At 39.0% G+C, this 27281-nt stretch overlaps 3 protein-coding genes and 1 non-coding gene across 5 annotated transcripts; 3 read left to right on the forward strand and 1 right to left on the reverse strand.

The window, feature by feature from the left end:
* Positions 1–1859: 1859 nt before the first annotated feature.
* Positions 1860–4725, forward strand: LOC122665665 (putative pentatricopeptide repeat-containing protein At3g49142). The gene has a single exon (XM_043861817.1). It carries the CDS (start codon positions 1935–1937, stop codon positions 3984–3986), a length of 2052 nt encoding a protein of 683 aa, XP_043717752.1. The 5' UTR covers positions 1860–1934; the 3' UTR covers positions 3987–4725.
* Positions 4726–6189: 1464 nt separating this feature from the next.
* On the forward strand, positions 6190–9019 carry LOC122665705 (protein CURVATURE THYLAKOID 1A, chloroplastic-like). The gene is made up of 5 exons (XM_043861856.1): positions 6190–6433; positions 7700–7800; positions 8040–8147; positions 8314–8385; positions 8735–9019. Exons 1-5 carry the CDS (start codon positions 6274–6276, stop codon positions 8798–8800), a joined length of 507 nt encoding a protein of 168 aa, XP_043717791.1. The 5' UTR covers positions 6190–6273; the 3' UTR covers positions 8801–9019.
* A 1963-nt stretch (positions 9020–10982) lies between these two features.
* TRNAM-CAU lies at positions 10983–11066 on the forward strand. Its single transcript is given in 2 exon segments — positions 10983–11020; positions 11031–11066. It is a non-coding gene; the product is annotated as a tRNA-Met (tRNA).
* Positions 11067–12559: 1493 nt separating this feature from the next.
* On the reverse strand, positions 12560–26682 carry LOC122665674 (BTB/POZ domain-containing protein POB1-like). 2 transcript variants are annotated; one of them, XM_043861831.1, is made up of 6 exons: positions 26426–26682; positions 24288–24416; positions 23084–23205; positions 22930–22993; positions 14314–14593; positions 12560–13455 (listed from the first exon to the last, which is right to left on the reverse strand). In XM_043861831.1, exons 1-6 carry the CDS (start codon positions 26676–26678, stop codon positions 12642–12644), a joined length of 1662 nt encoding a protein of 553 aa, XP_043717766.1. In that variant the 5' UTR covers positions 26679–26682; the 3' UTR covers positions 12560–12641. The 2 variants fall into 2 exon arrangements, with proteins under 2 accessions (XP_043717766.1, XP_043717760.1); XM_043861825.1 differs by having other exon boundaries at positions 23084–23286.
* Between the last annotated feature and the right edge of the window lie 599 nt (positions 26683–27281).

Below are 27281 nucleotides of genomic sequence, written 5' to 3' on the forward strand. Positions count from 1 at the left end.
GGAACAACTTGAAAGAACAGAGCAAGTGAAAAAAACAAACTCATTCCCGATAGCATACTCTTTCTTCAAGTTTGAGATGTGCTGCAACCAATGAATTCGCCGCTGCAACTTCTTTTAAGCCTTGCCTCTCTTTTCCTACCCGTCTCTCTTTCTATGTATTTGATTGCTTCAGTGACTGTTACTCCGTTGGATTGGGGAGAAGGAAATTGAGGCTTTTGCATCTTCCACTCCAAATTTCAAAACTGAAGTGTCTTTAAGCAAGTTGAAACTGTTGGTTTTACTATCTCTCTATTCTATGTTGCTTTATTTGGGATGGAAGAGATTGCTTTGTTTTAAATCTTGAGCGAACACCCACAATATCTTAATACATTTAAATGGGAACTCTAGTTTTGGAACAAATTTGATTTTAATTGATTGAAGACTTGCTTCCTACCATAATTTAGTTTTAGGGTTTCTAAATACGATTTTAAGACTTTGAATAAAGAAAACTGCATAAAGGCTTCTGATGGTAACTTTAGAATTTATGGTTTTATCTTTTGCCATGTTTCTATTAAACCCTGCTGCGAAGGATCTGGGTTTCATCTTTTGCCATGTTAAAAAACCGAAGGGAAAGAATGTCTTCTGGGAGAAAATGATAGGGGCTGGGAGAATTTATTTTGCCTTGTTTCTATTTAGTGATCACTTTGTCCACTATTTTGTTCTTCTTTGGATATATCAGGAGTAGTTGACCCAAGGACCTGCACCATTTAGCTGCCACCTACAATAAAACAATGTAAACACAGATTGTATATTGGCAGAGAAAGAAAATAATTAAATTCAGTGAGTAAAAGGGAGGGGGAGAAAAACCTAAATAGAAAGACCAAGTATGATGAGAAAACTGCATCAGGAAACTAAGATAGATATTGCCACATAGTCCCCTCCCCCCAATAAATTAGATGAATAATGGAAAGTTCCATTTCCATTCATCCGATGGTAAAAACACATGAGGGAGAACCTTTCTTATCTGGGCTTGGGGAAACCAAAAGATTTAGGAGTCCTTCAATGGAACTCATAAAAGTAGTGTTTGACTAAAACAACCTTAGAAGGAGCAACAACCCTAGTTTGATCAACAGAGTGGGAAAATGAAAAGAAAATTTGGCTTTTAGAGATGTTAGATTGATGAAGTAGAACTTTATAAAAATACTTGTAGATGTTTTTTTGTTTTAAATACTTGGTAGATGATGGATGATTTTGGTAGTTGTAATTACATTTTCGTAATTCTTCCAATTAAATGGAATGGTAATGGAATTTTCATAATTATTTGGGTTAATTGAGAGGTTAATGGCGTAATTATTGCTTGTAGTGGCAAGAAGTGATTCTGTCAAAGGTCTGCCGAAAATTATCTCTGTTCTTTTTCTGTTCTTTGATCACTCCTGAAACATTTTTTACCAAATGCTAAACTTTCAGCCAAAGATCATTTGCACAGAATGTAATTGAAAAAGGTCACTTCTGTGTCAAGATCATTATGATGGAAAAGAAGTACAACCAAATGGACCCAACTCTCAAACAATTGAGTTTCCTGACCCCCCCCCCCCACCCTCCCAAAAAAAAAGAGTTCAGTTGTACCCTGTTGGTAGTTAAAATTTCTCTCTCTGTCTCAGCCTATATGATGAGAGCACTGTGAGAGGCAGAATAATCCCCAATAGCTGGAGTAAATATAATCGTCTTCTCAACGAGGATGTTTCATCTTATTTCTCCCTGGATTATGTTTTCTTAGGATCCATTTTTTTTTGGGTGTGTGGCTACCATTCCTTAAGAATCAATCTTTTGTTAGTTAAAATTTCTGTGATGCGATGGATATGACAATGATTCTAGTTCTCAACTATTGCAGGAAACAACTCAGAAGACTGTCTCATCAAAAGCCCAAATTACTTTGAACATACTAGTGATAATTCATGAGGGTTGTACTCATACCGCACCACACCCCTCTTTCTCGCCACTTTGAGACTGCCAAACACATGGAGAACTTGATATCCTCAATTAGAAAGCCCAACGTGCTTCAATTGAACACAGCACCCTCTGAAGACGTGTTTGGGCGAATCCTAGACAGATATCCAGACATCTCTGAACTAAAGAAGCTCCATTCCAAGATCCTTGTCAATGAACACCTCTGCTCCAACCCATCCCTTGGTATTAAACTAATGAGAGCTTACGCTGCCCGTGGAGAACCCATTATTACACACCAGATATTCGATAAAATTCGGGACAAAAATGTTGTATTCTTCAATGTCATGATCAGAAGCTACGTTAACAACAATCTCCATCAAGATGCTCTCCTTGTCTACATGAGCATGTTGGTCCATGAAGTTGTACCTGATAACTACACCATTCCCTGTGTCATTAAAGCTTGTTCAGGTTCTGAAAATTTGAGGGTTGGGTGGCAAATCCATGCCTCCGTTGTCAAACTTGGACTTGACTCAAATCTTTTTGTAGGGAATGGTCTAGTCTTCCTGTATGGCAAATGCAATTACTTAGTTGATGCTAGACGTGTTCTTGACAGAATGCATCATAGAGATGTGGTTTCGTGGAATTCTATGGTTGCTGGATTTGCACAAAATGGGAGGTTTGATGACGCATTGGAGGTGTGTAAGGAAATGGAGTTGCAGGGAGTAAAACCTGATGCAGGTACCATGGCTAGCCTCTTGCCGGCCGTGACCCATACATCCCCTGCTAATGTTTCATTTGTTGATGAGATGTTCAATCAGATGCCTAAAAAGGGTTTGGTTTCTTGGAATGTGATGATAGCTATCTATGTGAATAATTCCATGCCCGCCGAGGCTGTGGAACTCTTTTGCCAGATGGAATCCAATGGTGTAGAACCTGATGCAGTAACTATTGCTAGTGTTCTTCCTGCTTGTGGGGATCTGTCAGCTCTGATGCAGGGAAGGAAGATTCATGAGTATGTTGTTAGGAAGAGGCTTTTCCCAAATATGTTTTTGGAGAATGCATTAGTAGACATGTACGCTAAGTGTGGCTGTCTTCAGGATGCAAGGCAAGTGTTTGATGGGATGCAGAGCAGGGATGTTGTATCTTGGACCTCAATGATCTCAGCCTATGGTATGAATGGGCAGGGTCAGCATGCGGTGGCTCTATTCTCAAAAATGCAGGACTCAGGTCTGGCCCCTGATCAAATTGCCTTTGTTTCAGTTCTCTCAGCTTGTAGCCACTCAGGTTTGTTGGATGAGGGGCGTTTCTACTTTAAATTAATGACTGGAAAATACAGGATGGTTCCAAGGATTGAGCACTATGCTTGCATGGTTGATTTGTTAGGACGTGCGGGCCATGTTGATGAGGCTTATGGTTTCATCAAGCAGATGTCTACGGAGCCAAATGAGAGAGTATGGGGGGCATTATTGAGTGCTTGTCGAGTTTACTCCAATATGACTCTTGGGTTGGTTGCTGCTGATCATGTTTTCCAATTGGTACCTGAGCAGGCTGGGTACTATGTCTTGTTATCCAACATTTATGCCAAGGCTGGTAGATGGAATGATGTTACAATTGTCCGCTCCCTCATGAAGAGCAAAGGAATCAAGAAATTGCCTGGTTGTAGCAATGTTGAGCTTGATGATCGAGTGCATACCTTTCTTGTTGGCGACCACTCTCATCCTCAGTCCAAGGAGATCTATGCAGAGCTAGATGTCTTACTTGGAAAGATGAAGGAGGCAGGCTATGTCCCTGAGACTGATTCTGCCCTCCATGATGTTGAGGAAGAGGATAAGGAAGGCCATTTAGTTGTCCACAGTGAGAAGCTGGCCATTGCATTTGCTATTATGAACACCAAGCCTGGGACACCAATCCGGATTACCAAAAACCTCCGTGTCTGTGCTGATTGCCATATTGCTGCCAAACTCATCTCTAAGATTTCTGAACGTGACATCATTGTCAGGGACACAAATCGTTTTCACCACTTCCAAAGTGGGATTTGTTCATGTGGAGATTATTGGTGAACCGTTGGGGACTTCACTCTTTAATCAGTTGGGATTAGTGTCCGTCACTTGTGATGTTCGATGCAGGGGCTGCAAGGTCATTAGTCTAACTTGGTAGGGCACCAGGTGACTCTGTTCTTACTATCCAGCCATACAATGAGGTACCATGAAGATAGAGCCCTTTGATAGTAATTTGGACGAAACAAACTTGATGTTTGATATAAAGGAAGCAAGCAAGGATAAGAAAGCCCAAGGGACCAATATCATTGCCATCAGATGGGTAAGATTTCAGATTTCATTGTTGGCTCATAAACTATATTTCTTCCTTAGGTTGGTGTGGACTCACCAATATGGTTATAAGGGGAATGCTGGCAAAAGAGGAGGCATTATTAAAGCCTTTTAACCTGCACAAGCACCTCTCCAAAGGATTAGTTTTTTAATGCCCACAAGCACCTCACTGAAGGACATATTGGGTCCATCCTGACATGCCTTTTGAGCACTGGTTTTTATTGGTCGAGGGGAGAAGGAATGAGATTATCATTTTCCCTTTCCAAATCTCCCCTTTCTGACAAAATGCCACCCCTTGCAGTGGACCAGTGGTTCTCTTGTCTGCCCAGCAACAACATCTTCCCAGCCTCAGGTGAGTGGTGCAGATGGTTTTCTTAGGAAATTTTTAGATTATTATCTCCTGTAAATCTTACTTTGTAAAATAGAGGTTTCAAATAAACATGTGATTTGTTGGATGTTTTGATTATTTGTCAAGATTTTGTTGTGTACCCCTCCATCGTGTCTTTTTTATTCATCTGTGCATTTGTGCATCTTTCTTCTTTTTCTTTTGGTAGGGTAGATGAGAAACCTTTGAAAAGCTCAGTTCCAAAATCTTTATCTTCAGTTATATCTATTTTTCTAATAAGATTCTTTCTTTGACAGGTGATCATTGTTAATGTTAGAAGACATCTCTATAGATATGTGAATGCACCTACATTTTGAAGGTCCAGAAGAGTATATGGAGAATCCGGAAGAAAGAGAATTCTTTTGCAATGACAGTATCTGGTTGTTAAGAACTGAAATGGATTTTCCAAGGGAAAACTTAATTGTCGGAGTTCGCTGCTTCTTTCAGTTTTCTCAATAAAGATACAATTCTGTCGGGAGGAGAAAATATACGATTATTTTCTTAGCCAACTAACAAGTTTCCCTGCTGTTTATTTTCTCCTCCTAGTTCCATTTTCTTTCCTAGTGGTTTGAAGGAAAGAAACCACTAACAAGTTTCCTTCTTTGTTTACGGCTAAGAAGGTTGGTGATGACAAATTGAAGCAATCAGAGGAGTCGCTCAGGAAAGTTATCCTACCTCAGCTGTTGGGGTCCAAACTGAACATTTTTTTTCTTCTCTTTCGAGGGGATTCCTTGAAGAGTGTGAGATATAGAAATCACCGTTCCAGAATTGTAAATACAATATTACAAATTGTCTGTGGAATGAATGGAATATTTCTATAAATTTTGTTGCATAACTTATTTCGTCTTGCTTTTTTTAGGGTAAAGAATCATTTATTTTTCTTCTTGCACAAATCCTAATTATTTCATAGAGAAGCTTAAATCTCAAAAAAAATTCACCCATTATTAAATATAATTTGTTCAAAAAAAAAAGAAAGTTATAATAACACTAAAACTACGTTTGGAGGTCAAGGAAAAAAAAACATAACGACACGAAAATGATGATGATGTAATGATTGATTTATGTGTCAACACGAAAATGATGATAGATGCAATGATTGATATATGTGTCTATCTTTTAATTAAAATTCTAAAGGGGTGTTGTTTAACGTAGGTTAAACCCAGGCACAGAGAACATTCTCTAAATTCTAAAATTCAAAAAACAATTTCCCAACATCCAAACAAAGATTTGGGGAAAATATCTCCTGAGTTCCTTGTCACTTGATAAAGTTGGGGGTGATGCAACTCATGCAATCAACCAGAGGAACGGGAAGCAAAGCGTGGATTTTCAGATAGGGAAGCAGCCAATCAGAAGGTTACTTAGTGCCACGTTTCATCGATAGGTAGTAGAGAAGAGAGAGAAAGAGAAAGACGATTGGTTGGATGGAGTGATCGAGGAAGAAAGGAAAAGAAGATTTTAGTAACTTCGGGTAGCACCAAAACTTCGTCTGAGGAGGAAAAATAGATAATAACAGATAAAGAAGGAGTGGTCAACCAGAGTCCAGAGACGAGGGGGGGAGAGAGAGAGAGAGAGAGAGAGAGAGAGAGAGAGAAAACCAGAGAGGAATTCCGTGGTGGTTGCTGTTGTTGGGAGGCCATGGCAACGACGGCGTACATAGGCGCATCTTCGATGGCAGCAGCGGTGTTTGGGCCGCGACTCCCCACGACAAACAAGTGTTCACGTTGCTCTGCGCGACCTTCCCCCCCACCTTGCTCCATCGCTCCTTCCTTCTCCACCTCTTTCAAATACTTCTCAGGTGAACTGGTTACCTCTCCACCCTCTTTTTCTCTCTCCCCCATTCCCCACCACTCGCTTACTCTTCTTTAACACAGTTAATCAAGCAGGAAGTAGGATAATGGACAAGAATTTGTACTGACGGAGGAAAAACTTTGATACATTTTGGGTTACTTCCTTCGTTTCTCTTCGTTCCTTCCGGTAATTTGACACCCTTATCTGGGCTACAGAAACCGCAGTCAAGTTTAAATGGATTTTGGGTTATTTCCTTTTCCTGCGGAAAACCCTCAAACTGTTCCCCCTATTCTTTTGAATTGTGTAGACTTTTGCTTAATATTGGTTTGATTGGGAAAAGCTTCAGAGCCATAACCCAGATCTAAGAAGTATTTCGGAGATTCTTATTCACAGTCAGAATGATACCGTCAGTGGACTGCTGAGACTCACAACAACAAGATTTTTAAGTCTGTCTTTCTTAATGAAAATACTGTGTAGACTTTTGCTCAATATTGGTTTGTTGCTGAGACTCACAACAAGAAGATTTTCTGAAGTTTTGGGTTCCAATGTGGTTGGAGTTAACAATTTTAAGTAACTAGCTCACTGTTTGTCCAGTAACATGTAGAAGCTTCAATTCTTATGTTTGGTGACTTCGTGTACTTTTTTAAAACTCAATTCACTGTGTCTTGGTGTACCTATGTTTGCTGATCTTTTTGATCTTATAAATAATGTGCTTCATTGTCACTGGCCAAAATGTTGCTGTACTTTAAGTTCCAGAATCAAGGTTAAAGATTTAACTTTTTTAATTCTATTTAAAGCCGGAGGTAAAAGGGATCAGTCTAGAATCTACGAATCCATGTCCAATCCCAACCAATCATGTAGGGGGTTCAGATAACCTTACTCAACATATTGTTTAATACCCAAAGATATAATAAGCAACACAGCGTTGAAAATTTGGATTCACTTTAAGATATTTAGCATTTTTTTGGTCCAACATTTCCTTGATTTAATTAATCTTTTGCTTGATGTGACACTTCTTTCTATTATTTCTATGCAATTTCTCAATATTGTGTCTTTGTTAACCAATAGTTGTATTCATTTGGTTTTCAGTTATTGTAGGAGATTAATCTGTAGGCTATTTAACCAAATAGTTGTATTCATGATAGTTATAATTATCACTTGTACCGGCTATTTATATCCTTTGATTCAAGATGTTCTCATAACATGACAAAAATAACAATCTACTCATCATAACCGTATAAATGATTTGTTTTTGTTGCTTCTTTTGAAACAGAGGCTCGCAGGCTTTCTTTGCATCAGGTCAGAGCCTCTTCCTCAGAAGAAACACCCAGCAGTGTTGAAGTCGGAGAAGTGTTCTCAGACTTGAAAGAGAAGGTGAAAGCCTCCCTATCCCTCTCAAATCTGTGGCATTTAGTTTTAAATAGGATCAATAAGACCAGATGGTCAGCTTGATCGGTCGCCACAACAAGTGGCCTACTGACTAGAGTTGGACCATGTGTTATCTGAATGTTCTGTGAGTGGGTGTGCTTGTCTATAGATACTGACCTCTTCTTTTTCATATTGTTTATATTCCCCTAGTCAGCTATAAATTCATGTCTGTGTTACTGTAATAGTGGGATGCACTTGAAAACAAGTCCACCGTACTTCTCTATGGCGGAGGTGCAATAGTTGCAGTTTGGTTATCTTCAACTGTGGTTGGCGCAATCAACTCAGTACCTTTGGTATGCATGTAAACTTTCTTAATTATATTATTTAATCTGGAACAAATTCATGTGACAGATGGTTTTGTAGCCTTTGATTGCTTGTCCAAGATTTTTTGTAGTAACGACTTCACTTTCTGTTTCTGGCCCTTAAAAACTCTGGAATGGGCTGTGTTTCTCTTGCCAGCTTCCAAAGATCTTGGAGTTAGTAGGGCTTGGATACACAGGATGGTTTGTCTACCGGTACCTTCTTTTCAAGGTAAAATCTGGGGAACACTGTGAAGTAGTAGCTTACCTAGAAATTTTCTTCCATCAACTTGATGCATTGAGAGGATTATTGATTTTATTATGTATAGCTTATGATTGACCATATTGTTATGGATGTCAAAAACCGTGGATGGATGGTCAGTATTTAAAAAATCACCAGCATTTATCTACCCTTAGAAAAAAGTATCAGCATTTGCAATACCTACACTTCCATTACATGAGATTAGAGAATTCACGTCTTCAGATTCAACAAGTAAACTTGACAAGATGGTTTCCTCATTGTAGTATTATCACTTTCTATATGCTTGGATTATGCTAACGAGTCTATTTATTATACTCAGTCTAGCAGAAAAGAACTAGCTTCAGATATTGAAACATTGAAGAAGAAGATTGCTGGAAGCGAATAGAGGTCCAGAATTATCGGGTGACAAGTTTATTCTACATTTAGTTTGACCATTGATTTTTCAGTGGTTCTCATGGAGTGACATATATAACAGGCACTTGGATTCTGTGGTCTAGAAGTGATTTTTCTCTTTTTCTTTTCCCTCTCTCCTTGTATCAACCAAATTGTTCCATGTAATGCAGACAACAATTTCTTTAGAAATAATCTCAAAGCTTGCTTGGTGTTGGTGAAGTGAATGTTGTTGATGTCATGACTTGGGTTCAGAAATCAGTATTCTTACTAATCACTAAGCGGCAAACCTGAAGAGTGTTCACCTCTCTTCAAATACCTGGGAACTTTTATCTCTTTTCCATGACTTGGGACAACAGATGTGAGGAAACGTTGTAAATAATACATGATTGGATTGAGATTATACCTGCAGAAGGGTTCTTTTTTTCTTTTTATACATTATGTAATCGAATATTTTTTGGTATAAATTTTTTTTATAAATATATATATTTATATATATTCATGCTTTAATGGATGAAGATGAACTTCTGAAACAAGAATCAAAGAAGTTGGGGCAAATTTCATGGACACCCCCTGTAACTATTTGAAATGGCAAGTATACCCTAAATTTTGTTAAAATGGTATAAACTATCTTTATTTTATATTTTTATTTCAACTTAGTCTACTCCGTTAGGTCTGTGCAGTTAAGTGGCTGTTAATTCTTTTATAATGGTGAAATTATCCTTATCATAAGGTGAATTTTCTATTATACCCTTAAGGTTAAATGCCCAATATCCCAAATACAAACCAGAGAGGAACGTAGAAAGAGGGTTTGGGCGATTGAAAGATACCCAGTTGATTATCAGTGAGATGAAGCAGAGGTATTTACAACTGAACACTCTCAGGGTGTATAGCAGGAAGGATCTTTCCCTTGAACTCAGCCTTCACCTGAATCTGCAGTCCAGAACTCGACTTCTCCATTCTCAGTAGCAGGTCATTCTCAGTAGCAGGTGACTCGGTACTCTCACCTTTCCCCAGATTTCTCTGCCATTTGTTCACCTCAAGTTTACATTTCTGCTTTTCCTGCTAGCCACCAAAAACTGTACTTCTCAATGAAGCCAAACTCGATCGCGGAACTGATTTCAGCCAATGAATGATCGGTTGTGATAGAACAGGAGCTTGAGAAATCAAATCCAACATTAACGCACGAAATTGTTCTTTATGTTTTTAAGAAACTCGATAACAACCCAGAAAAATCTTGGAATTTCTTCAAGTGGGTTTCTGAGAAACATGAGTTTAAATCCAATTATCCGTTGTATAGATTAATGCTCAGAATTTTAGGTCGGAAGGAATCGATGGACGAGTTCTGGGTCATTGTCAAGAACATGAGAGATGGGGGTTTCCATATTGATAAGGAAACATATGTAACACTTGTGAGTAATTTCAAGAATGCAAAGATGGCGGATGATGCTGATGCTCTAACTAAATTGTACTCTGAGATGATTGAAGAGGATGTCACGGAGTCTACCGTGAAGGGTGTTGTTGAGTTCGTTGATGATTTTGATGAACGCTTGAACAAAATGAAACCCATCACGTGAAGGGTGTTGTTGAGTTCGTTGATGATTTTGATGAACGCTTGAACAAAATGAAACCCATGATGGGTAATGGTCAACATCCCCAACTCCAAGCCGGCAAAGGCGGTGGCGGCGGTAACGGGAAGAAAGATGGTGGTGGTGGTGGTGGTGGTGGTGGTGTTGAGATACCTGTGCAAGTAAAATCAGTGGCGATCGGAGAGACAATGGTGGTGATGAGGAAGTTCGATTTGGGAAGATGATGGAATCTTAATAATTTTTATCTAAATTACTAAGAGGGTAAAATTGACATTTGAATTTTTAGGGGTAACCTTGCTTAACGTCAAGGGAAAAGTTGACATTTTGATAAAATTTAGGATGTACTTACCATTTCGAATAGTTACACGGGTAGCTTTTGTTAGTGTTGCAGGAAGGAAACCAGAGTTGGGAACTAATGGAGTATAATAGCTGAGCGCGTAGTAGAGGATTCTGCTACACAGCCTTGGCCTTTTGGCTCTTTCCCAAGTTCCGAGAAACCTGGAAAATGGATGTGCAGTTTTAGGTTTGCAGCTCGGTTGTGTAATTAATAAAGATGTTATTTTAATTAAACAGTACTGTAACGCACTTGGGGTGGTGGCGCAGTTGGCTAGCGCGTAGGTCTCATAGCTAAGAGTGATCCTGAGGTCGAGAGTTCGAGCCTCTCTCACCCCAATTTTTTTTTTTGTTTTTTTTTTTTCTAAAAATAGATTTCCTCGCTCGATAAGCAAACATACGGCTGATATTTTGTGTCATAGAAACATAGGGTGGGTGGGTATTTCGCTTACCCCCATTTGTTTAGGAGCAGCCTAGCCCCCAGCACAGAGAATATTTGGCCTTAAACATAACATTAGGTATGTCTACCAAATTTCTCATAGGTATAATTTTGTATATCTACGAGATAAAATAATTAATTACAAAACAAGTAGATTATCTTAACTAGTACCTCAAGACAAAATTCCAATTTTCTTAACACATGGTGAAGAGCGAGAATCTCTTCATCCTTAGGATCCCACCCTCTGATTGGACCGGAGAAAGGTATTTGGACCTTCGTTAATAGGGGAAGATATTCACTCTTCACAGAGTTCAATCACAGCGTCAAACGACCATCAATGAATGGTGAAAAAATTAAATCCTTAAAATTTCCATCAAACCAACAATCCTCAAGATTCAAGCATGTACCTTGAATCGAAAACTTGTACTCTGAACTGAAGCTGATAGACCCTGAATTAAGTATTTGGAGAACCTACCTTGAAAAAATAAATAAACAAATAAGACGTACCCATTGCACGAGGCTCCCGTCACTGCGAAGTCTGGGAAGGGTCATAACGTATGCAACCTTACCCTACTTTCACAGAGAGGTTGTTTCCAAACTCAAATCCATGACCATTTGGTCACAATGAAACAACCTTACCATTACACCAAGGCCCGCCCTCGAAGAGCCTACCTAAGTGCTTCCTACAAATTTACTGTCCATCCACCTTCAGGTCTTGGAGGATTCATTTTCGAGTATTTCTTCCAGATGTGGATCACAAATATTTTTATTTGGGAGGCAGTTTTCTATTCGAGAGTGTGGCCTACACCAACACTCTCATGTGTCTATTTCTTTCCTCCTTAAAACAAGGGGTCAGAACTGTCTTTTCAAATGGGAACTCATAAGAGTACTGGCATATAAGACACAATCCCAGACAGAGTTCTTTTTTTACCTTTTTATTTTTATTGAAGGATCAACAAATATTGGAGAGAGGAATGAGTTTTGTTTGAGTGTTAAATCAGCCTCCTTTCATTTGGCCTTAAAAACATAATCACTGGGAGACAAAAAATGCAGAAAATCGTCTTCATCATCACAGGTTTCTTTGGTTATTCGATCTCCGGATGAAATATGGAAACCTACACTTTACATGAAACATCAAGAACCTCCATGTCTATACCAATCGTCATGTGCCGAGGATCTCGATTTAAGAGGACAGAGATGAACATCAAGTGCTTTGAGGATATGAACAGACAACCTGTATATAATACATACTAATTTTCTTTCTATAAGTATGTCCACAACAAAGGGAATAGCTGGCACCATCAACCCCTTAACCCAAGCACCCTTCCCCCAAAACAAATAATTTCCCTCCACAATCTTGACCGGGTCAAAGATTGCATCCGGCTGCAGCAGCTATTTTGAGTGTTCTGCTTGGCCTAAAGAAACCAAATCAATCCAGTAATATTAGGGAAGCTGCAGTATGGCTCCAATCTGAGTTAGTGCTTAATGGTTAGCTCTGCTCTGAGGTGGAGAATGTCATTGATGAAGTAAAGACTGTCATCAGCCATGAAAGATGTCCATGCCATGGCAAACAGGTTTCTGTACCCAACTGCCTTCCCCCCTGTGAAAGTGTAGTTGCCTTTGTATTTGCTCACATACTCCTCCTTAGGCTTTGACCTTGCTGCAAACTCATAATCCACTGCGAAGCTCACAGAGCCCTTCTCCTGCATCCCTAAAAATAGCCCAAAGCAGTGGAACGAGCTCTGCTGATCCATATTACAGTGAGCTGACAAGAAGAAACCCTGCCCACCTAGGTGAAACGCCTGTGAATAGACTCTCCCAGATGGAAACAGCTTTGTGCACTCCTCCCTCTTCAAGTCCAAGTACACCACACACTGCTGCCTTGGCAGCTCAAATTCCACCACCTTAACTGGACGGTACTTGTACGCCCTCTCCACAAAACGACAGTTGGTGGCAGCAGCCTCCTCAGCGGCCAAGGAATGCTGCCGATGAGGGGCCTCAGCCTTGAAAAAAAGGGCTTCGAGAACAACTTTCGATGCCAGTTCATGATCGAAGTCATTGCAGGTGAGGACCTTCTTCAGCTTCCTGCAAGTCATGCAAGGGAAGCGGATGAGGCGGCCCAGGCGTGAGCCCAAGATCTCCCGTCGCTCCTCCAGTTTGGGGTAGTGGGCTCGGGCCCATTTCAGCACAAAGTCATAGACCGAATCTTCTGATGCCACCTGGAGATTATCACTGGACAGAACAGCCTCAATTCCTGCTAACGGCAAGCTCAACACTTCTTCTTGAAACCTGCTTAGAGCAAGATATTATTATTATTGAACTCTATTACAGTTACAGATGATTAAACATAGAACATGTCATAATTAAGAAAGAGCAGACAAAAAAGAGGTCAGGCTGACTATACACTGGAAGAAACTTGCTCTAATTTCATGTTATGTCCAATAATCTTGCATATGCATTTGTACCATATGTGACCAAAACAGCCAACCCCTTGACATATACCGTCCTATGTTGGCTACAAGGGTTGAATCCCCTCTCAAGGTAATGAATAGGACTCAAAAGTTTATCAGCGTTTAAAAATCTGTGCTACCTAGAAGCCTAGACTCTGGTCTAATTAACACTTTAATTCGCTACCTGACAACATCACGATGCTGCCATTAACTCAGCAGATGCTCACAAGAAGACAAGAGACTAGAAAACCATTTCCAGTCTCATACGCACCATCAATAATAACCACTTGGGCTGTTCAAAGAGGAAAAAAAGTTTATTTTATAGGTAATCTATACAACTTCGGCATCAATTTATGGTACATACAGGAAGGGAATCACCCACAAGGGGTGCTTCATTGTCATTTGCTTATGATGAACCATCAAGTAGAAAACAAATATGCTCTAAATATTGGTGTAACTGAAGACAAAAAATGAATTCCCCTATGTTTAATAGCTTTAACCACAACTGAGTAAGGATTACTCCTCATTTGATTTGACTACCCAGAGAATACCGAAGATAACAAAACAAAGGTTTGTGTGTGTTTTGGGGGGGGGGGGGTGAAGAAAAACTTAATCTAATTATAATTAACAAACTGGTAGAATCCAAACTACTGATGATATGCAAAGAGAACAGAGTATCGTATAACATGGTACTCACTTGGTTATGTCCTTGTAACGTGCAGCAAGGTATTGCTTTGCTGCATCAGTCAAAGGCTGAACTGCTTCAGCCATTAAAACACTGGAAGGGAGCTCCAGATAGAGTAATGCTGACTCAGGTGTCATGGGGAGGGTCCGTAGTAGACGGCTGCAGTACCTCATGCATGAAGCTACCTCGAATTTGTCTGCAGCCATCAGCACATCCAGCAAAGCAGGTGCTGTCGTTGTTGATAGGGTATTGCTGTACATAAATTTAAGGAGCTCCATGAGTGCATCTTCCTCTGTCCATGTGGAATAATTGAAATTGAAGTAAGATTTCAATGTTCAGTTGCACATGCTAGTATATAATTTTTATTAGTGACAGAAACCTTTATTACCAAAGAAGGAAAGAGAATTGGCAGAATATGAAGAGTACCATGTCATAGTACAATAACACCACATGGCCAAGCCCTTACAAACCTACCGGAGGGGGACTCAATCAAAACAGGACCCACATAAAGAGATTCCCATTTATGCCCGTCTTGGCCAGAGGCCATTAGCTAGGTAATTTGTTGAATGTAACCTCCCAAAGAAACAGGAAATTTCTTAACTACAAAGAGATCTAGCCTTTCTTAGCAAATGAATGTACTGACATGGACCACCGGCTAACAGATCACCTAACTGGACTGATGCAGATCTGAACACACATTCAAGGAAGAAGTCCAAGTGAAGTGAATAGGCCAATCCGTGGTCTACTAGTTGCTGTTTTGCTTTTGTTTTTACAGATTTCTATACTTTGGTTTATTTTTAAGTCTTTGTTTTGTTAATTGAAACATGGTCTAATTCTGGTTCAATGTGTGGGTCAATCTAAGTAATTTGAATTAAGTTATTAGTTCGCAACTAGGTGTTAAAGCTATGTGTGGGAATCACTTTCACCTCATGATTTTGAAAACCTGAAACTGCTGCTGCTGTTTTCTTCTGCAACTTGAAGAATCCATTGTGTTTGATCGAGGAAGAAGTATCGGTATTTGATCCGGTTGACACCTGGTGGTGTGAAGCCCAGGTGGATCATCTATTGTTCTCGTTCAAGTTTTGATACTGTTTTGCTGGTTTGAAAGTTCTATTTTCAGATTATAACCATTAACAAGTTGAGTTCTTAAATTTTCTGCAACCAGAACCAAGCTTCTTCTAGAAGATCATATACTAAGTGTTTTTCTAGGTTAAGCAAACCAGCCACCAAATTGATTTGAAACTCTTTCCATACCTTCATCAACCCTAGAATAGGAATCAATTCAAACTTGACCTAGTTCTGACAGTCAGATTTGAAGGTATCCCTGTTATTCCTATTCTGCCCTAACCCCCATTAGCACAAAGTTTCAGACCTTCAACCCAATACCGATTCTGATTTCAAACCCACATTAAACTACAGTTTTCAAGCCATCTTAATTCTGAAATTAGTGACCTAAGTTCCCTTTTCTAAACTCTATAACAGTATCTGATTTTGCCCTGTAACTCCATTCCTACTGCTACTAGGAAAACCAATAACTTCACTTCTGTCCATCCAAATAGACCGAAACTTTTGGCATCTATTCTCCTACTTATTACCTCCATTCGATCTCAATTTCACACCCATTCCATCATTAGATTTGGTGATATTAAAATCCACCCATAACCTGAGCCGTCTTTTGATAGAAGATCTTGGATTTGGCTACTGATTTGAATTCTCAAACCAGTATTACATTAAAAGGGATCAGAGTATGGCTGAAGAAGGTTTCTCAAGACTTCCACCTCCACCTGACCCTATGACTAAGGTAATGGAGATGTTCCAATAGTTATCTGAGAGAACGAAAGCCAAAGCATCAATGAGAGGTTGACTGCAATGGAGAACAGGCTGACTACACCCACGCATGATACTCACGTTCCACTTGAGAGTGAAACAGGGATCATTCTACAGCTCCGCTTAACAACCTGAGGTTTGCAGGTAGAGTCCACAGAGAGTTCCTACAGTGTAACCAACTATTGAAGAGCACTTAAGGAGCTATTACTAGTGACCAACATACACTTACTCTACACATAGAAGGTCAAACTTGAACTCAAGGAGTACATTGATACGCATGATCCTCAGGTGTGTTATGATTGGTTGGCAGCATTGGATAATTACTTTGATTGGCAGAACTATCTAAGACATGGAAGATGAAACTAGTACACACTAAGCTAGTTGGTTCAGCACGTGAATTGTGGAGAACCCATGAGACGGATCTTAAAGACCGGGATAGGGCATGCTCGTCACTTGGGAAGAGATGAAAAAAGAATTGAGGGACAAGTATTTGTCACCTACTTTCAGAGCTCGGTTACAAGACAATTTAAATTCTCTTCGTCAAGGAAGTTTATCAGTTGTTGGGTACATGGAGCAATTTGACTCTCTTCTTGCACTAGTTTAAGAGAGAATGACATACAAGTATTATCTCGATTTTGATTGGGATTACGGGCTGATATCAATAGAGCTATTGGTGTTACACATGTGGTAAATGTACAAGATTGTTTTGAGAAAGCTCTATGGGCAGAGAAGTTGTTAGCGCCTACAGCTAGGAGGGTTTGGTTATCAAGCTAGGGAGAACAATAAAATTTTTCTAGCACCTAATCCTACTATTGCAGCCCCTACTCGCACCACCACTCCTACACGACAAGTCAAGGTGAAGGCACCTATGACCAATGGCAATAAGGTGCAATGTTATTACTGTCAGGAGATTGGACATAATGCTAAATCTTGTCCTAACCGTCAGAAGATCAATGTGGTTGCTGAAAAGGAAGATACTCCCAAGTATGATGATCCTGACACTTCTACCCATATCCATTGGAAGATAGGGATTTTGATGTGGATGAGTATGATGATGATGAGAATGAAGATGGCACATATCGTATTTCATGTAATTACTCATATTTCAGTGGCTGAAACCAAAGAAGAGGATTGGTGACGTAACTACATTTTCTACTGCTGTATGCATTTAGGAGATCATACCATATATGTAATAGTTGACAATGGCAGTTGTGTCAATGTTACTTCTGAAGTTTTTGTGAAGAGGGTTGAAGACCGAGAAACATCCACAACCTTATAGTGTCTGATGCGGATCTAGGGTTCAATAACCCTAATTTGGATCACTATGGGCCCCATCAAAGAATAATTAATTCGATTATAAAAGATCAATGGCAATCTTGTAATTTTAGAAGCAAGTATGCACATTAGATGTAAAGTAATAAGTGAGGGGGTCAAACTGGACTAGCAAATTAGAAGAGGACTTTAATATAATTCCAGAAGAGAGAAGATTTATGAGGTAAAACTTAAAAAAGGACTTATTTGTAATTAACAGGGAAATAGGTCTTTAACATCAAATAGAAGAAGCCAGTAAGTAGGGCCAATCCATGGCCTATTAGTTGCTGTTTTGCATTTGTTTTTACTGATTACTATACTTATTTTACGTCTTTGTTTTGTTAATTGAATCATGGTCTAATTCTGGTTCATTGTTTAGGTCAATTTAAGTGATTCGAATTAAGTTATTATTTAGCAACTAAGTGTTTTAAATTTGAGAAAATTATGCATACACCCCCTGTAGTTTACCTAACATAGGAAAAACCCGAAGTTTTGAAAAATTGACTTGTACACCCTTCTTATTTATAAAAAAAATTACAAAATTGACAGTCCGTTAGAAGGTGACTGTTAAGTGATGACATCATCGATATTTTTCACCTGAAATGACCATTATACCCTCTTCAAACTAAATAAAATAGACCTCATTTTTTTTAACAAACCCTTGATATGACGGTTGAATCTAACTCCACCGACAAGGGGATTACAGTGAGAGAAACTAAGCTGCGAGGTTGCACCATGAACCACAGAGGATGGGAGAGTAGCTTAAGCGATAAGTGGTGGAGGAGGTGGTGGTGAAGAAGAAACCGCCGGAACCGAGGAAGGATTCCTCTTGGCAAGTGGAGGGACAAAGGTTGGAGGGGAGGCGGATCCACTTGTCAGCCTCCAGGTTGAAGGCGAAGGCTTGGTTGTTCTTGATGAAGATGTTGTTCTGGCCGAAAATGAAGAACCAAGGCTTCTTGACTGCGGAGACGTGAGATGAGAATGAGGGGTTGGTGATGACGAAGCACCAGAACTTGCAGACTGCACTGGCTCTCACTACGGATTGGATGGGGAGGTAGGAGAGGACCAGCCCTGTTAAGTATGAACCCAGACAACCCCAATCAGATGAGACCAAACAGGCTAGGGAATTGTTTTCTTCCATAACTACCTAATGAAACAAGATCCTGAAATTGATGGTGAAACCCAGAAAGGAAGAACATATTAAAATTAAATAAAGAAAGGGGCTCACTGTTTGTCAGTAGATTCAATCAATCCAATAATGGATAAAATCAAGACGGATTTTCTTGCCTTTATGATCTAGTTAGGAAATTGGTTCAGCGTCTCCGTCAAAGGAATAAAATGGCTGTTGTAAACCAAAACACAAGAAACCTCGATTGCAGCAGCAAAATAGAAGTTTTTTTGGGCCAGTTTCCGATGGATGATAACACCATCTTGATCGCCGGAGTTGATCGACCCTCTGCCGAAAGTCGTAGGGCCTCCGAGAGCCCTGTTTTGACCGCGTGGTGCCGGCGGTGGTCACTGGTATGCAGGGCTTCATCCCCTGTTTTGTTCCCATTCAGAGGAAGGAGGAAGGGTTTCAGACACATTGAATTTGAGTTATATTTTATTTAGTTTGAAGAGGGTAGAAAAGTCATTTCAAGTGAAAAATAGCGATGACATCGTCATTTAATAGTCACCTTTAACAGACTGTCAATTTTGTAGTTTTTTATCAATAGGAGGGGTGTACAAGTCAATTTTTCGAAACTTTAGGGTTTTTTAATTTTAGGCAAACCACAGGGTATGCGTAATTTTCCCTTTAAATTTTGGGTCCATATTACTTAAGCTGTATGGACTAAGTAATAGTACAATGAATTGAAGTAAGCTGTGGGAAATTCCTATTCCTAGTCAGCCTTTGACTCATTGGCCTATTGGCCTATTTAATTAAATAAAGCTATACATGGGGATCTCTTTCACCTCACGATTTTGAAAACCTGAAGCTGCTGCTGCTGTTTTCTTCTGCAACTAGAAGAACTCCTTATGTTTGATCGAGGAACAAGGAATCGGTGTTTGATCCGATTGACACCTTGCAATGTGAAGCCCAGCAGGATCGTTTATTGTTCTCATTCAAATTTTGATAATGTTTTGCTGGTTTGAAAATTCTATTTTCAGATTATAGCCATTAACAGATAAGTTGAGTTCTTAATTATCTGCAACTACAACCAAGCTTCTTTTAGAAGATCACATACTAGGGGTTTTTCTAGATAAAGCAAACCAGCCACCCAACTGATTCGAAACTCTTATCATACCTTCATCAACCCTAGAATAGGAATTTATTCAAATTTGAACTAGTTCTGATGGTCAGATTTGAGGATATCCTTGTTATTCCCATTCTGCCCCTATCCCCATTAACATACAGTTTCAGACCTCCATGCAATACCGATTCTGATTTCAAACTTAGATTAAGCTAATACTGTCAGACCATCTTAATTCTGAAATCATTGACCTAATCTACCCTTCCTAAACCCTAAATCAGAGATCTAAGTTCCTTTTTCATAACCCTAAAACAGTATCCAATTTTGCCCTGTAACTCCATTCCTAGTGCTACTAGGAAACTGATAACTTCTGTCCATCCGAATAGGCTGAAACTTTCGGCATCTATTCTCCTACTTATTACCTCCATTCGATCTCAGTTTCATACCATTTCATCATTAGATTTTGTGTAATTAAAATCCACCCATTACCTGAGCCCTCCTTTGATAGATGATCTTGGTTGCTACTGATTTGAATTCTTAAACCAGTACCATATTATGGAGTCTCCTTCAATGATAGATAGAGTTACGCCATTCTTTAGAGACAGAAATCTCCAAGCCTTGGATGGCAACCATAATCTCTGCTTGTACCAATGGGTTCTGAAAATATGAATACCAGATGAATCTGATCCTCCACATCCCTAAAAACCCTCCTATACCACTGGTCCTGGATTACCCAAGAAACTCCCGTCAAAGTAAAGCCTAAGTAGAAGGGGTAGGGATCCAGTGATGAACAATGTGCATTGGCTGAACCACAGAAGAAGCCACCAAAGATTGCCCCATGCGTATTTTGATATAGTGGCAATCCAATAGAAAGAACTAGTCCAACCAGTAACTTTGAACGGTTCAAACCACCATGTAAATCAGCCATAGGAACAAGTATCACAGATTTCTTAGGCAATGAGCCCATGATCTCCAACAGACAACTAATGGCCATCAATACCATAAAGCATGCAGGAATATTGCCCAGGCCACCATAAGAATTAAGAAAAATGTAACAATTAGATTAACAACGCCTGCCAAAGGACAAATGGACTGAAGCTCCACCCCTACATACCTCAGAAACATCTGAATGAAGCAGCCCGTGTGTGGCAGGAATAAAAGCCATTCCAATCACAAACCTCTATCTAAACATTTCAAAACTATTTGTATGGGTCCACACTGGCCGCCACGCTCCAAACAAAAGTCAAAAGACCTCTAGTTCATCGTTTGATTGGACATGTAGGTTATATTCGATGGTTTCTCACGTGGAACTCTAGAAGAAATTCAATCACTACTATTAGTAACTTTATTTATGCATCAACGGCGATAGATGCATTTGCCATAGTTCCAACATTATGGCAAACCTGTGGCAAATATATAATGGATTTGGACACTCTAGCCAAAACGAATCTTATTTCGGCTATTACCTTCTCCATTACCATGTTCTCATACGTAGAAATACCCCCATTAGCTAGCTTTTGTAGCAAATTCTATTTGTTCTTCACCTATTTGGGTTGTGGTGATAACTTCCTAACCCCAATAGGAAAACTGACAAGCATTATAGGTCATTGGGCAGCTGAAAGTTTGCCATGAGTAAGTTTGGGGGGCCGAAGGCTGTTTTTTATGCCCCAGACACCAAGCTTACCGATTTAGTTGCGACATGAATGGGGATGCATGTTGGGAGTGATTCTGGGAGATCCAACCATTAGATTTCGACGATCCATAAATCACCAGAAAATATTTTAATGTCTAATCAATGATGCAAGGATCCACCACAAATTTGGCCGGGGAGACAATCTGATCTGTGTCCCAAAGCAGGCGGAAGCCCCAAAATAAGGGTTTAATGAGATGGTGGCCAAATTGTGTCAGATTTGCACCAAATTTTAGGACATGCTTTAATATTATGGAAATATGCTATCCAGAGATAAGAGAAATGGTCGAGCTAGATACATCAACCGTATTAAAAGAATTAGAGTAAATTACTCCCCCCCCCCTCCCCTCGATTATGCCCAAACGACAAGCCCTTCCCCTGCATATTGAGTAATAGCTCTACCCTCCCCTGAACTCAAAAGATTCAATCAACCGTACCCATTCCATGAAAAATCACCATTAAGTGATGACATCACCCTATATATATTTAATTAAACCCCAAAATGCCCTTATGTTTGTGATATTCTAATAATACCACCATAATAACAAGAGAGAAAATGAAAAAGAGAATTTCAAGAAGTTCTCTTCTTTTTCCTTCGTTCGAACACTCCGGCAGAACCCTAATCCACATTTCTCCTCTTCTTTTCGTTTTCTTCAATTTTCTGATTTTCTCCATTCTTCGGACCATCTCCTATCACTCTCCGATTCTGAAACTCTTGATTTTTGTTTTTGTGTTTTCGTTTTCACTTCAGAACTTTGATTTGGACATTCAGTTTGCATCACAGAGAATTTCGATTCAGATGTTGTGATTTAGAAAAAGCTCAAATGCTCGAATCTGCCAGTGAGTTTCGTTTTTCTTTTCATCACTAATTGCTTTTTCTTTTTCTACTTTTGCGTGATAAAACTGATTTTCTTTGCATTAATTTCCCCCCCTCTTTTGTCTTAAACAATTGAACGAGTGAGTTATATCATTCAGTGAGAAATGGGTATTAGTTCTGAGTAATTTTATTTCCTTCCTGATTTGAGATGATTGTTATCGGATGCTGAATTTAGGAATTTGGCTCAAATGGAGATTGGATTTCAAGCTTGCAGAAGATACTGGACTCAAAGAGGAACCCTCGGAAATGTTCCTGTTGGAGGTGGATAGCAAAAGAGGAAAAGATCCAAGAGACCCTCTTCGGCAGATAATCCACCGACAAGGTCAACAACGCAGCAACTTAATTTCAGCCTCAGCTACTACTTCCAATACTGCTGTAACATCAACTACAACAGGACAAACTGATCTGATCATGGAAGAAGAAAACCAGAGGTGCAGAGTGGTGGGGGCGGGTGGGGTTACAGGAGGAAGAAGAAAGAAGTGAGGTTAGAGATGAGGGTATTATTGTCTTTTTCTATCACTTAACAGCGATTTTTCATGGAATGGGTACGGTTGATAGAATCTTTTGAGTTCAGGGGAGGGTAGAGCTATTACTCAATATGCAGGGGAAGGGCTTGTCATTCGGGCATAATCGAGGGAAGGGGGGAGTAATTTACTCAAAGAATTACCAAGCAAAGGTTTTTCTGCAATTACCAGAGGCATTGATCCGCAAAGTTACATGTCTCTGTTCTGATTCTCTCATTCCATTTGAGAATAGCTATAAAAAATATATAAAACACAAACATTAGAACAACAGATCAAATAATAATTTAGAGAGGACTAAGATTAGAACGAACTAGATACTTACCTTGTAGAAAAAAGGACTTTTTGCTGCTAAAATGGGAGAACTGATGTGTATGGTCTTGGCTCTCAGAACTGTTGTACAATCCATGCTCCAGGACGAATCATTGCTGTGTGCAGCCCCATGACCTATGAAAGTAATAAGATGTTTCAATATTTGTATTACACAGCCGCAAGGAGATGTGGGACATCTGTCTGCAGCCTCATCACCTATGAAAGTAATAAGAAGTTTCAATATTTATATTACACAACCGCAAGGTGATGTGGGACAGAAAAATGGAATCACCATAGGTCAACATTGATTTAAGAGTTCCGCTATTTCTTGTGGCCAACATCAAATCATTTCACTGCAAGTGCCATCCGATTATTTCCAATATTTAGATGTTACAAAAGGTTTCAATGGATTATAAGTAGGAGAACAATGTTTACCATTAAACACCATAGAATAAAGAATAAATTGGCATAATTTATCAGCACTCAAAAGTTTAAAGTGCATAAAATTGTCCTGATGTAGTTGTGTATTACAGGTAACCAATAGAAAAAAGAATTAGGAGAAGAGAGAGAGAGGCGATAGGTGTGCATCATTGGAGATGCAAGCAGAAAAAATGATAGAAGTAAAAGGTCGGGCAGTAAGAAAATTCTGTTAACTTACAAGAAATTTTCTTTAACAAACATCTTAACCTAAAGTCCCTACTTTCCATTGTTCTGTGCTTCAACAGGTAACGCAATATACTAATACTGACGCTCAGTGCTTCACTTTAATGTCCAAGCACCCTAAAAGAAAGAAAAAAAATGAGCATAAAAAACAAAACAAGTGTTTGCACCTAGGACAACATGCCTTTTCTGATATCAAAATTTGTGAGAACCAAGTAAAATCATCTCTCGGTCACGTCTCCTTTCCTTACTTAAGCCAATGAGTGTCAATTCATCTTTTAGTCTTTAACATATTCTAGACTGAATTATCAAGACGTGGTGCTCTGGTGTATTCCTTTTTAATCTACACTTCTCTATTTCCCAAGTTTTTAATTTTTACATTCATTTCATTTTCAAAATTGTTTGCGTATACTTCTGATAAGTTAACATTGAGCTTAAAAAGTGTTATAAAAAAAAAGCATGTACATGTACACTGCAATTTCATTCAGACCACCAGTTGTGGTGAACCAAAAAAAAAAATGCAGAAGAGATCACTCTAGTCAAGGCCATTCCAACACCTGAAGGTGACTCTTCAATCATGGCCATAACTTCCTCATCTTGATTTTCATAGGTCAACCCATCCTCCGTATCAGGCTGGCCAATGTTCAAAATCTGCTCCTCCTCAGGGAACACAGAAAAATCTGTAGCTGGAAGTTAAGAGAAAAAGGGGTCTATGATCAGTTCTGCGTTATGCCTTTCAGCATGATAAAGCAAGTAAGAGTATGTATAAAAGTGAACAGCCTTAACTAGTCCAAGAATCACAGGAGCAATCAATAAGTTTCATAAATAAAATGCATCATAGATTCACAGGGCCTGAGTTCTGGGAGAAAAAATTGTTTCCAGTTGATGGAAGTATGAACTTATCCTTACATTTTGATGATGATAGTAACAATATCAGATTATCAGCAACAACAATAAAATAAGTAAGAACAAGGTCCTCTGATAACCTACATGGCTACAATCTACAAAATAACAGAGGTACGGGTTGCTAGTTATTTTAAGTTGCTTGTTATTTTAATGCATAGTCTCTTCTAAATTTATTCTAACCTCTGATAGCATACCAGAGACTATCCCATAAAGCATCTTCCACCCATTTCATTCATGACATGGACTCCAGTCAAACACTACTTACAGACCATAGACCACTACAGTTAAGTGGATAAATGCAAGGTTTTAAAATGCAGAATCGGACAGTAACGATTCCAATCCAATCAGAATCGGCCTTCAAGAACCCTAGAATCAGTCTACAGATCCAAAAACAGGGAAAATTCTAGGGTTTTGAGTGTGAATCAGTCATGTCAGATCAGTCGAAATTGGGATTGGTCACGGCCGATTCAACGTTCCGATTCCTGATTTTTAAAACCATGGATAGATATATATTTCGGGATTGGGACCCCTTCTCACCTTTACCTAAAAACTAACCCCCCCTCTCCAAAAAAATATATCATTTGGACTAAGGAATGTGGTATAAGGGATCCAATCTTTAATTTGTAAACCAATTTTTGTTTCCTAACTCACCAAACCAAAAGTGGGATCAGTGTAACAGAAAACTAAGAATGCAGAACCAAACACTCTTATGATTTTAAGCACAAAGCTCAGGATGAATTCCTAAAATTGTCATTTTCTGTATGCAAAAGAGGTTAGAACTCCAAGAACTAAGTTTTCATGGGTAGCAATGGGATAACGATGACGACAAAGAGATAAAAATAAAAGATCATTTTTGCAGAGAGATAGACAGGCTGTTTCCTGCCATTATTATCTTAAGCATGGTTTTCCCCTTCTTTATCCCAATGTATGAATGAAGCTACAAATAGGGGGGGCTTGCCCCCATGTACACTGTTTTAACATCACCAGTAGTATTAATCTCGTGCTAGAGAGAAAGAGAGAGAGTTCTCTTTTTTGAGGGTTGCAGTCTTCTTCGATTCATATTTATTCTTCAGTAAATGGTTAATTATCTAATTTTCAGCTCTCTGTTACCTTGCACATGTAAAGTAGTAATTTTGAGTGATGTTGCACCGTACAAACTTCATTATAAACTTAAGAAATTCATCCACGAAGAGGGTTATGACCATCAATATTGCTGGTTGTTCTTTAAAGGATGAAGTCCATGCAACATTAGACCTACAGTGGTTAAGCCTAAGCAACTTCTAAGGTACATAGATTTCAACTTGCAAGAAACACTACTCCCACTGGGCAATTCAAGCAATTTCTTATCTCGTTTCCGATTGGTGATCTGATCCTTGAGGTCCAACTGATCTTTTGGCGTCACGTTTTCAATATCCATGTATTTTTATCCACGCGTAGCCCACGACTCGAAAGGGGGGCACCATATATTCCTTAACAAAGACTCTAGCAAATTTATAACGAAAGAACTGTAAAATAAGAAAAAAGGAGAGAAACTGTGTTTGTCAATTTGCAATAAGGCTCCGATCGTAACTTTTCATGAGCCCATTCAGTTCCGTTTACAGAAGAAGTATACGGGGAGAAAATATACAATAGATGGAGGAAGATAGAGGGGAATACTCTTAAAAATGGAAAGCCAAAATATAACCCAAGCCCAAATATTGTTCACAACTAGATGAAGTATAACATGTTTTAAGGTTTAAAAACTATCACAGAATAATGGAATAAAACAAGAAGCCAGAAAAAGGCTAACCATTTTCCTTCTTGATGTCCTCTCTTCTTCGCTTCCGATTCCTAGCCCAATCAGCGATGGAGTTGAAACCATCAACGTCAGATTTGTTCTCCGGCAGTCCAGACATGATCTCAATCCGAAGAATTCGATCAGAGAAATTGCTGTCATTAAATGCAAAACCAAAATCCCCCTCGGGGGTGGCATGAAGGCCAGGAGAAAAATCGGAATCCATGATGGTTCGAGGATCAAATAGATCTGCGTTGGAATCTTTCATGCTTCTCAAAGAGGCTGAAGAATAAGATGGAAGAAGAGCAAAAATGGGAACACTTGCTCTTAACCTAAACCTAACCCTAAGTACATAATTCTGGGAAGGAGGAACATCTTTAAAAGAAATCTCTTTCTATCAATCAATCTTAAATTTTGAACTCCCTAGTGCAGAATTCTGAGTGTAAAATGAATCTTAAATTCTTAACTCCCTACAGAAAAATTCGAAGCCCAACAACAAAAAGGTAAAACTGAAACTGCCGACCTAAACGGCTAAACCTTCAACCCCTTTTGAGTCTTTACAACCATTCCGTCCACTGCTCTTATCTATCTATAATGCTCCTATTAATATTTTTTTTTTTATAAAAAAGATATTATTTATCCATTTAAATTAGGAATTTTGTTATTAACAGTTTTTTTTGGGTGGGATTATTAACAGCTTTTTCTTTTTCTTTTCTTTTTTTTTCTTTTTAGGGTGCGATCAACTGATCAACTGATCAACTGATCAACTGATCAACTGAGGTGTCAAATAATCTTACCTCTTTGGCTAGAATGTTAAACGGTTAAAAATCATTATTAAATAATTACAGATTGTAAAATTAAAATCATTTAC

The sequence above is a fragment of the Telopea speciosissima genome, chromosome 1, assembly GCF_018873765.1.
Source record: "Telopea speciosissima isolate NSW1024214 ecotype Mountain lineage chromosome 1, Tspe_v1, whole genome shotgun sequence".
Lineage (NCBI taxonomy): Eukaryota > Viridiplantae > Streptophyta > Magnoliopsida > Proteales > Proteaceae > Telopea > Telopea speciosissima.

Coding starts and splice junctions, on each gene's coding strand:
- LOC122665665 (XM_043861817.1), top strand. CDS start 1,935: ATGAGGGTTGTACTCATACCGCACCACACCCCTCTTTCTCGCCACTTT.
- LOC122665705 (XM_043861856.1), top strand. CDS start 6,274: ATGGCAACGACGGCGTACATAGGCGCATCTTCGATGGCAGCAGCGGTG. Junction 6,434..7,699: donor CTCTTTCAAATACTTCTCAG/GTGAACTGGTTA, acceptor CTTTTGAAACAG/AGGCTCGCAGGCTTTCTTTG. Junction 7,801..8,039: donor TCTCAGACTTGAAAGAGAAG/GTGAAAGCCTCC, acceptor TTACTGTAATAG/TGGGATGCACTTGAAAACAA.
- LOC122665674 (XM_043861825.1), bottom strand. CDS start 26,678: ATGAAAGATTCCAACGCAGATCTATTTGATCCTCGAACCATCATGGAT. Junction 23,287..24,287: donor GATTGAAGAGTCACCTTCAG/GTGTTGGAATGG, acceptor TTACTTTCATAG/GTGATGAGGCTGCAGACAGA. Junction 22,994..23,083: donor AAAGTCCTTTTTTCTACAAG/GTAAGTATCTAG, acceptor TATTTTTTATAG/CTATTCTCAAATGGAATGAG.